The sequence below is a fragment of the Carettochelys insculpta genome, chromosome 8 (genome assembly GCF_033958435.1).
Source record: "Carettochelys insculpta isolate YL-2023 chromosome 8, ASM3395843v1, whole genome shotgun sequence".
NCBI classification, from domain to species: domain Eukaryota; kingdom Metazoa; phylum Chordata; order Testudines; family Carettochelyidae; genus Carettochelys; species Carettochelys insculpta.
The window spans coordinates 13,444,902-13,456,457 of NC_134144.1; the positions used below are offsets into that span (position 1 = coordinate 13,444,902).

The 11,556-nt window shown below is 48.5% G+C and overlaps 1 protein-coding gene across 1 annotated transcript in view; it reads left to right on the plus strand.

Annotated features, from left to right (window-relative positions):
• Positions 1-2,774, plus strand: part of LOC142017062 (uncharacterized) — a 33,937-nt gene extending 31,163 nt beyond the window's left edge. The window contains exon 10 of the mRNA XM_075001681.1: positions 2,305-2,774. Within this exon, the coding sequence (XP_074857782.1) occupies positions 2,305-2,682 (378 nt within the window). The 3' untranslated portion in view covers positions 2,683-2,774. The remainder of the gene's footprint in view (positions 1-2,304) is intronic.
• The last annotated feature ends 8,782 nt before the right edge of the window (positions 2,775-11,556 follow it).

Consider the following 11,556-nt stretch of genomic DNA (forward strand, 5'->3'; position numbering starts at 1 on the left):
GCTGAGGCTCTTTACCATAGTCATGTGAGATTTTGGTTCTGGCATTGCAGAGGCCATGTGGATGTGCCACTGCTAGCGAGAACTCCCTCTGTCACCAGGAAGTCCACATGGCCTCTGCAAAGCAAGCACCACCTTCTGCTGGCACCGAAATCTCACGAGGCTCTGGTAATGAGTTTCAGGATTATGCATATAAGCAACCATTTGCAATCCTAAGAAGCTCGCTTTGCATAGTTCTGCTGGTATAGCTGACATAGCTATAGCTCAGTGCTGAGCAGAGTTCTGTGTAGACCCAGCCAGTAAGATCTGTTGCGTCACAGAAGTCTGGCTATCCTGAAAGCATCAGTACTAGTTGTCAGTGTCAAGAGACCTTTACCAGTGGTGTTGATGATGTGGCCCTGATAGTATGGTCTGTCAGTGCCTGATATACCACTGGTAGTACCAATGTTCATACCAACAGAGCCTTCCCCGAGGCAGATTTTCTGTGTTTCTTGTACCCTGATAGTACCGATGGTTCCTTACCAGTCTCCATTGTGTCCCTGAACAATCTGACATCCTCAAAGTACCAGATTTAGATGGATTCATTGCCATCAATATTGATTATAGTTTTTGGCCCAATGGGGGCTCCCTATACGAACTCAAGGCCCTTTCCTTAGAGTCCTTATATATGTGACTTGTGGGCATCTCCTTGGGCTCATCTCCTTTGGAATTAGAGGGTTGTGGTGAGGGCTCACTCCCCCAGCTCAGCTGGTTGAAAGGCCAATCCGTAAATAGGAATTAGAGCCTCATTTCTCTGTGCTCTCTGGATCTGGGCTTCAGTTATTGATACAAACTACACTTCTGCGGGATGTTTCTCTCCCAGGCAGCAGAAGCACTGACAACATCCATCAGTCAAATGGGATAAATTCCTTGCAACTGAGGCATTTTTTGAAGTCCCAGGGAGGTGAGGTTTCCTGGCCAGAGGGTTTCCCCCAGTATGGGGCTGACAAAAGAAGAAAACCCTTTTTTTTCTCCTTTTGGGGAGGGGCAGACACACCTACAGGTGAGCATCTGTAGTGACACTACTTGAAAAAGCCCTTCTGCCTATGGTCCTATCACTTACATTTTGAGGATTTTGCTTTTCGTGCGGGTTTTATTTCAGTTTGGATTTAACAGCTGTTTATCAGGCTATTTTGCAGTGTTGTCCATACAAATAATTTTACGTTTCTAGTCGGGTTCACTTTTATTTCTTATAATTACAAAGATCCAATGTCAATTTGTTTGTGAGAGATGGGGTGTTATCCATAGTTCCCTGGCCAGATTCTACATTGTAAAACTGCATCCCACACTCCTACATTTCCCTGTAGTTTTCATGGATTATCGTAGACCAGGAGTGAGCAAACTCTTTAGGTCGCAGCCCCCCTTTTTGGCCCTGAAAATAGGCGGGGCCCCCCAACCTGTGGGAGGACCACAGGAAGGGATGTGCATGGGGTGGGGCTCAGGAAGGGATGCGGGGAGGCTCCAGGGGAGAAGACCCCAGGAGGGTACCTTTTCAATTCAGGAGCTCACCAGGTGTCCAGCCACTTGACTCAGGGCCTCTGCATGTGCTGATTGGCTCAGCAGCTGAGGGAGGAGGATTTCGCTTGGCAATGTAACAGCCATGCAGGAGAAATCAGAGGGCTGGGGAGGCAGCAGAAGCTGGGTGGGGGGAGAGCCGAGTGCACTGTGCCCCCCTTACAAAATGTCACATCCCCGACTTTGCAGACTCCTGTGATAGACTATTTATCCTGTTTTAAACTACTGTGTAAGTGTTGCAGAATGCTTTTAAACAGTTTTTCTCTTCCACCTCCAAGGTGGCAGGTGAAGTGATTACTGATGTAATTGGCACAACACTTTGAGATCCATGAATAAAAAGGGGGTAAACTTTCTTTGCCCTACGCTGCCCTGTACATATATAAATATACATGTACGGTGGTCATCATTATTCTAAAGTGCTCCACAGGAAACTCATAAAATGCACATTGTAACTCAAGTCCTTACTGAGGCACTATTTCAATACAAACGATTATTATGAATAGTAATTGAATGATCTTTGAGGATAGAAGATACACCAGGAAGAGGACAGACAAAGAAGGACATGGTTTATGGATAAGTGATAAACCAATTACTGTGTTGATGGTTCTGAATGCTTTTGTTTATAAATATGCTTACTTTTTATTGATAATAAGGGATTGTTTTTATTTATTTCTTTAATGTTAGCTGGTGTCTATACTATTTAAGTTTCAAGGCTCAGATTTGTTAATATGATATTTTTATCTTACTATTCAGAATTATGCAGATAAAAAAGAATTAGACATGGAAATATTTAGACATCTTGAAAAAGCAGTAGAAAGGGCTCTGTGTGATTTAGGAGAGGTTCCAGAAGTCATCCTGTACCAGCCACTGCATTCTGCAAGATCACACACTGCTCCAAGTATTTGTAGTCCAACTAAAGAGACCCACAGAGTACAGCCTGGAAGTTCTTACACTACTTCACTTGCTCCTTCTGCTGGTGATGATCCAGGAAATGCTACCAATTCCAAATTTGATATTCTAGACAGTCAAGAGCAGCATGTAAAACTGGCTTCTGAAAAATGGGCAGTTGTTTGTAAGATTATCCAAAGAATATTACAACAGAACTTGAGATCCCAAAAAGATGGTGAATAAACTCAACCACAGACACTTGATAGGGCTTGAGAGATCTCATGTGGAGGTGATATTTCATCTTCTCTTTCCCCACTGTATCGATAAATAAATGTTCTTGCTGCGTATTGTTTGATTGTGTATGTTCTGTTACTAACCAGGATAGCTGTGTCTACGCAGGAGCTCTCTTTCAAAAGGCTAGAAATCAAATTACAGCAATCAAAACCTGGCCTTTCAAAAGCACGTGACTACACACCAAAAGCAGATAGAAGGTTTGACCCACCCTTTCAAAAGACCACTCCATTCTTTTCAAAGGGAGCATCCACACAGCTACGCGCACTCTTTCAAAAGAACGGCACCAGAGGCACCACAGATGGGTCACATGGCCGCCAAGACCTTCTACGGCCTGCAGCCAGTCACTTCCTTAAAGGGTCCCTCCCAAACACCCCTGCCCTGCATGAGCCAAGGCCTGCAGAGCTACCCTAAGCCAAAGAGAGCCTGGCACGCAGCACAATGGACAATGAGCACCTGCTCCTGGCTTTAAATGCTGAGATTGCGGACGCTGTGCTACAGCTGCTGCACACAGTCATTGTGGCCGCCTTGCCTCCTTCTTGGGAGACCGAGAGGCCACCGCAGGGATGTGAAGACCCCCCCAGCCTGGATCCTGCCCCCAGGTGCCCCTGTGCCTCTGGAGCCACCCCAGCATCTTGGACTGGTGGGAGAGACTGGTTCTGGGGCAATGGGACGATGTCAGATGGCTGCAGAACTGCCGCATGAGCAGGGAGACCTTCCAGGAGCTCTGCCACTGGCTCGCTCCCAGACTGAGGCACCAGAACACCACCATGTGGCCTGCTCTCCCTGTTCAGAAGTGGGTCACAATTGCTACATGAAAACTGGCTACCCCGGACAGCTACCGCTCAGTGGGGCATCAGGTCGTGGTGGGCAAGGCCACTGTTGGAGCTGTCTTCATGGAGGTAAGCTGAGCGAGGGTCACACTCCTGCTTCAGGGAGGAGGGTCTCCTGGGCATGAGGCCCCTCAGCAGCTGAGGGCTGGAAGGGGGCAGGGGGCAGGGCTGCTGGTTGGGAGGGGCATGGGGGGTGTGTAGTGGTTGGGAACTCCCCACCACGCCTTCATGAAACCGCATGTCCTCCATCCCATGCGGGTTATCTGTGCAATAAATGCGACGCTCGTCCACCAAGTTGTCCATGTCAGGGACCTGGGTGCTGCCATCAGGGGATTCAAAGCACTCGGGTTTCCCAACTGCTTCGGTGCCTGAGATAGGATGCACATTTCCATCCATGCCCTGGCATACAGGGCTGGCCACTATATTAACTGCAGTGGCTACAACTTGGTAGTCTTCCAGGCCCTGGTGGATCACAAAGGCCAATTCATGGATGTCTATGTGGGCTGAGCAGGCCAAACACATGATGCCTGAGTGTACCAGAATTCTGGCTTCTGCCAGAGTATGGACAGCAGGCCCTACATACCCCATCTGGAGCGCCCAGTCAGACACACCACCATGCCACTGTGCCTGGTGGCAGATGACACCTACCCACTACAGCTAAGGCTCATGCAGCCCTATATTGGCCACCTCGACCCCACCCAGGAGGTCTTCAACACCCACCTCAACTAGGCCTGCAATGCTGTGGAGCGGGCCTTTGGGCACCTGAAGGGGCGGTAGCGGTGCCTCCTTTCACACCTGGAGGTCGGGGAGCAGAGTGTCCCACGGGTGGTGAGTGCCTGCTGTGCCCTCCACAAGGTTGTGGAGAACCAGGGGAATGCCTTCATCCAGGGGTGGGTGGCCAAGTCCAGGCCTGGGTATGAGCAGCTCCCACGCACAGCCCCCACTTACCGTCCCCTCATGCATCCAGCCTTCACCACATACCACCACCACCTGACCCACACATCCACCCCCTCAACAAGAACACGGGAGATGGGGATCTTTGTGAAATAAAACCTTTACTGTTAAATCTTCAACCAATGAACCTTACAAACCAAAACTGTTCACAATGGAGGGGGCAACCTATATATGGGGAGGGGAGGGGTAGGGGGAGAGCTGAACCAGGAGTGGAATGTGGAGGGATCAAAATTGGGAGAGTGACAGGGAAGGACCTTAACCAGCGGGGGCAGGGAGGGACCTGGACCACAGAGGGTCACTTGGGCAGGGGTTGGAGGACGAGCACTCTGTCGGCCCCATTCCCTGGTTCAGGGTCTGCAGCAGGGCTGGGATGGGGTGGGAAGCACTGGTAGATAGGGCTGGGAGCTGGGGTGCAGCACTGTGAGCCAGGAGGCCAGTCATATTGACATCGTGCTCCTGATGGGTCCCCTGTGTATCCTCTAGGCAGGACACTAGGCAGTCCCGGGTCTCCCGCCACCAGTCCAGGTTGGCCTCCTCCAGCTGGAGTTGTTGCTCCACCACTCCAGCCTGGTGGAGGCTGGCGGTGTCGTCACCTGAATGCAGCTGCAGTTTCCAGGTCCAGGCTGAGTGGGGTGGTACTGATGGAGGTGCCTGGCCCCTCTCTGCTGCCTCTGGGGAGGGTGTCTCAAAGTTTGGGCTCTGTGCAGGAGGGGGGCCTTTTGTGTGGGGAAGGGCTAGTGCAGTGGTTTGAGAACTGGTCTGGCTAAACCCAGGGTTGTGAGCTCAATCCTGGGGGGGGCCATTTAGGGATCCGGTGCACACGATAAAATAGAGGTGGTGCTTGGTCCTGCCGAGAGGACAGGGGACTGCCAAGGCCCCCTCCAGTTCCATGAGATGTGTATCTTTATATATTTATTTCCTCACCCGGGGAGGCAGGGCAGGGGCCCTTGGGCTACTGCAGCAGGCAGCTGTTAGCCACTGCTTTGCAGAGGTGCACTGGGGCCAGCTGTGAGGCCATGCTGGGAGTAGCTCGTGCCGTTGCTCCTCTCATGTGGTCAGCTTCCCGCCACGGGGTTTCTGGGTTTGTGCAGCTTTGAGAGCAATTGGACACAGGCTCACCGAGCCCCCCGCTGCTGCAGGTCAGAGTGCCTGTGTGTGTGCCAGCTGGCTAGTGCCGTGGCAGACTCCTCTTTCGGAAGAGCAGGCCATGGAGCATCTACACGTGACTTCTTTCACAAGAGTATTTTGGGGTGGGGGGGTGTCCAGATTTTGAAGTCAGAGCGTTCCTCCGATTTCCTTGTGACAGAACGTGTTGTACATGTGGACACCCTGCGTTCTTTGCCAAGACGGCCTGTGTATTAGACAGTAAGTGCACGTGTAGACACAGTTCATGAAAGTTGCTGCTTCTTCCTATGGCTAGCCCTGTGCATGCTGCATCATAGGATGTGCACGCTTGACTGAAGACTGTCAAGCAGAGGCCACAGGCCTGTGCCTGCACATATGGGGGCATAAAGGAAGGTATGGAACTTGCAGGCGCACAACTCAGTTCCTTCTTGACCCCATTTGGTTTCATATGGAGCAGTTAGTGTCCATTGTTCTGCAGCATTCTGCATTTCCTCACGTGCTGTGATTTTTCCCCCTCTCCTGTTTTATTTATATTTAATACCCTCATAGATGATAGACTCATAGAATACGAGACCTGGAAGGACTTCGAGAGTTCATCAAGCCCAGTCCCCCTGCCCTCACAGCAGGACCAAGCACCAGCTGTGTCAGCCCTGTTAGAAATTTAGCCAATGTGGTCTTACAAATCTCTGAAGATGACGATTCTACACCCCACCCCCAAGGCAATTTATTCTAGGCCTTACCTGCCATGACAGAAGTTTCCTGAAGTCCAACATAAACCTCCCTTGCCACACTTTAAGCCCATTGTTTCTTGGCCCGTCGTCAGCAGCTAAGGAGCATATTTTTTTCTCCCTCCTTCTTGTAACACCCTTCTAGCTACTTGAAAGCTGCTTTCATGTCCCTGCTCAGCCGTCTCATTTCCAAACTAAACAAACCCAGTGCTTTTAATCTGCATAGTCCATATTTTCTAGACCTTTAATCCTTTTAGTTGCGCTTTGCTGGACTCTCTCTCCAGTTTCTCCACAACGTTCCTAAAATGTAAAGCCCAGAAATGGACCTGGTATGCCAGTTGAGGCTTAGTCAGTGCAGCATTAGAGCAGCAGAATTACTTCTCAGGGCTTTCTCACAACACGCTTGTTAATGTAGTCCAGAATCATGTTTGGTTTTTTGCACCAGTGTCACACTGTTGCCACGCATTCAGCTTGTGCTACACGATGACCCCTCCCTCCAATCCTGTTCTGCATGCTCCAGCCTAGGGAGCCACTTCCCATTGCTGTATGTATGAAACTGATTTTTTTTCCTCCTGAAGTGGAGTACTTTGCATTTGCCCTTATTGCCCACCATCCTATTTTCCTCAGACCATTTCTCCAGTTTGCTCAGATTATTTTGAATTCAGCCTTGCAACCAACCCCTCCCAGCTTGGTACCATCTGCAAACTTGATAAGCATACCTGTTATGCCATTATCTAAAGCAGTGATGAAGCTATTGTCCAGCACTGACCCCAAACCTGACCCACCTGGTTATTCCCTTCCAGCATGACTGTGAACCAACTACTTTTTGTGAATGGTATCGGAGGGGTAGCCCTGTTAGTCTGGATCTGTAACAGCAACGAAGGGTCCTGTGGCACCTTATAGACTAACAGAAAAGTTTTGAGCATGTGCTTTCGTGAGCACAGACTCACTTCATCAGCTGCTGGTCATTTTTGTGAATGATTATCCAATCAGTTATGTAGCCACCTGATAATAGCCCTATTTAGGTTGCATTTCCCTAGTTTGTTGATAAGAAGGTCATGCAATACTTTATCTACTGCCTTACTAAAGGCCAGATACACCATTTCCCCATTATCCACAAGGCTTGTCCTAGCAAAGAAAGCGGCCAGGTTGGTATGACATGATTTGTTTTTGGCTGTTACCTATCAGCTTATTATGCTCCAGAGGTTTGCAGCTGGATTCCCTGATTGTGTACTCCTTCATCTTTCCTGGTGCTGAAGTTAAGCTAACGTGTCTGAAATTTCCCAGGTTGGCTTTATTTCTCTTTTTATATACTTGCACTATATTCATGTTATTTGTTTATATTCTTTATTTGTCTTTTGATCTAGTTTCCACTTTTTATGCAGGTTCTTTTTGACGTTTAGGTCATTCATGAGCTGGTAAAGCCAAGCTGGTCTCTTGCCACACTTCCTACCCTTCCTGTGCAGCGGAATGGTTTGCTCTTGCACCCTTAGTAATGTCTCTTTGAAAAGTTGCCAGTGGTCTTCAACTGTTTTTCCTTGTAGTCGAGCTCTCCATGGGAACTTAGCTACCAGTTCTCTGAGTTTACTAAATCTGCCTTCCTAAAAGCCACTGTCTTTATTTGGCTGGTCTTCCTTCGAGACCTTTGATTTAATACTTCAGCACACTAGGTTATGCTGAAGGATCTTTAAATCCTGACAGATCTGCCAAAGGTCTTATTCCTAAAGAGACATGCATTCTAACAATGTCTAGTGGCCAGACATGTTTAAAGGGAGCTTTAGAAAAGACAAAGAGAACTTAAGTTGAAGTTCCTCTTAATGCAATTCTCCCTCTCTCTGGCACCATCTGTTTGCTCTTCCCCCAATACACTGAATCAACATTTCAAGCTGCCCTGGTGAGAACTAGAGTCCTGACTGGAGCTCCTAAGAAAAAAAAACTTTTCTCCCCTACTAGGGAGTTAGTCACCCCCTAAATCTGACTGCCAGTAGATCCTGTATCCTTTAAGGGATACCACAGAGGTTTTGACTGTAAGCGGAACCCAGGCACCAGTACCATATACATTGTATGCAGAAAAGTTTTCCACTCAGAGTGGCTCCGCCTTTGATATCATTCAGCACGTCACTCAGCTGCTCTCTGCAGTGCAATATGTTCGCCCTTCTATATCTTCAAGGTCAGAGAAGCCACCCTTTGGCCTCTCCAGCTGTGTTCCCTGTATGGAGCACTTGGGCAGCCACCCAGGAGAGATTTAGGTGCCACCTAGCTAGTTAGCAGAGTGCCCACAGCACCCGCAGCTGGCAGCATATGTTTCCACTGCATCTGCACATGCTTCGGTGCTTGTCAGAAAATTTATCCTGCCTATGGATGTACTGTTCTCCAGTACTACATGCATCAAGGCTTTGGCACCAAGCCACATTCCTGCTTCTGCATGCACTTGAGCTATGACCATAGGCTACCTTAAACCGCTGTCACCTTCCAGTCTGTTTTGGATGCACTGTCCCTTTTCCAATGCCTCTTACACCTCCTTGTAAGAGTTTTGACTGCTTGATCAATAGCATTGAGCAACCTTTGCCCCTGGATACTCTGGTGTATACTTCTACATCCACCCTGCTGTTTTTGAGGTGGACTATACCACTGCTTGCCTGCCTGGAAGCACATCATCTCAGACAAATGGATGCCAGGGGTGATCAGCGTGCAGTGTTACAATCTATCCCACCCTCTCTTTTCTGGAACCTTTGTTATGACAAGCTCTTAAAGCAGGAGGGCCAGTCTCTTCTGCTCATGGGTGCAATCACTTGGGGTCCAACTGAATTTATCAGAAAGTGGGTCTATTCCAACTATTTCCTAGGCTGCATCTACACTACGAGATAAATTTGAATTTGAGGCAGGTAGCTTGATATTACGTGACTGTCTTCACTGTAAATACCATTAGCTCGAGTTAGGGAGCATTAATATCGATATACTATCGTCAGTACCTGCTGGGTGTAGTGAAGAGGGAAGACAAAAATATTTTTTCTTAATCTTTTCTATCCTCTTTCTTCTAACTTTGCCCAAGCTTTTCAGGCTCCTTATGTTATTTTTAGAGATCAGATGAAATCATGGTACAGAAGGTCAGTCAGTGGATGGCCAGTTGAGAAGACAGAATGTGCATAGAAGCAGAATAGTGTCCTGGAAAGCCAAATACCCTCCCCTCAGCAACTCTTTCAAGCTTTTCGGGGTCCATGTGTTATTTTCAGGGATCGGATGCAATCCTGGGGAAGGGGATACAGTCAGTAGATAGCCAGCTGAGAAGACACACACTTGCTGATTTTTATGAAATCCTGGATAATTCCGTTAAAAAGAAAGAGATTTCTGTTAATTTTGCCATCTCCATGGATGCCCTACTTTTCCTTCCTTCCAATGGGAAAAATGGAGATTTGCTTAACACAGGAGGGGGAATGAGAAAAATGCAATGTGGGAAGATGCTGTCAAAGACCAGCGAGCATACCCAGAATGCTAGGGGAATGAGGGAACTGTAGAATAGGTTCCCACAATGCACTACTGCAACAGTCAACGTTTGCCAACTGAGTATAGCAGCAATAAGTCGATTTTATGAGGAACATGTGGGGAGGTGAGTATAGTCGAAATCAAATTTATAAGTTCCAGTTACAAAATTGATATTAATAAATACAATTTTATCTTGTAGTGTAGATGCAGCCTTCATCTCTAAAAGGGGCAGAGGATACAGAGCAGTCCTTGAGCTCAGCTAGCTTTTCACAGCACTTCAGGATGGTGATGGCAACCGTCTTAACGCCATCCCTAGAGCCAAGGGTCTGGACCATCAGACTTGACTCCAGGATACATACTTTCTTGTAGACTCCACCCGACTCACAGGCATTGCCTGCATTTCATAATGGGCTCAGAGCAATACCAGTCCTCTCCTTCAGGCTCTCCCTGGCCATACGGCTCTTCATAAAGCAATTGGATTCCGCTTACATCAGTGAGACATTGCAGTATTTCCATACTTACACAATTAGTTCCTCAATCAGTTCTAGGGGTAGTCAGCAGTCTCCAAGGAACTAGCCCTGTGTCATTTTTTTGGTCTTAGTATCAGTCTGAAGAAGCCCACTGGAGAGCACTGACTTGATTAGAGGCACTCTGGACTTTCTAGTGACCAGAGCTTACCTGCCCAAAAGAGAATCTCTGCTATGACCTGGTCTACGTTATGACATTAGGTTGAACTTAGCTGACTTAGGTCAAGTCAGTGGTGTGCAATAGGAATTTAAGGATTGCCACAGCCCTGCCGAGCCAGACACGCCCCCCGCAACCCCTGCGGAGACAGACACCCCCTCCCTCCTAAAGCCAGGCACCCCCCCCACCCCAGCTGCCAGTGACTCACCAGACCTGCCAGGTCCTGCCACTGGAGACGTGCCGAATCTCGTGGCTGGAGATGCACCAGGCCCCACAGCTGGAGATGTGCCAGGCAGGTCAGAGACACCAACACTGCTGCTGCCAAGCACTTGTCCCACATGTGGTGAACGGGAGGCCTATTAGATACCTTGAGTCTACACAATCAGTCTCCATTACAGGGGCCATTCCACTGACGCTAAAGGTGCCTAAAGTCAAGTTTGGTATGCCTGCTTTTCACGAGGAGTAACACTAAATTCGACCTGGCGTGGTCAACTGTAGGTGCCTGCAGACGGCATATTAAGTTCAACATTGTTGGCCTCCAAGATGTGCCCTACAGTGCCACAGTATTGCCACTCTGGCCAGCACTTTCAGCTCTGCTGCTCTCTAGGTATGCAGGACCAGGAAAGTTTGAATTTCATTTCCTGTTTGGCCAGTTTGGGGAGCAAACAGGCAGCACACTTCAGCAGTATAGCTGGCCATGAATTCTCAGGGTTGCGGACAAGCTCCAGCATGGCGCATGCAGGAGATCCAAGACCTTATTGCTATGTTGGGGGATGAAGCTGTGCTGGAATAACTAAAGCAATGCAGACCTCTGTGCCAATGGCTCACAGGGCATGGTGGGAAAAGTATACACTAGGGACATGAAAATAAAGGCACTCAGGCAGGCGTACCAGAAGACAAAGGAAGCAAATGGATGTTAAAGGTCACTGCTGAACATACCCCTTTTATGAACAGCTGCATGGGATTCCATCCAACTACTGGCCCCAAACAGTCTATGAAGAGATTCTTCAATTAGCCTC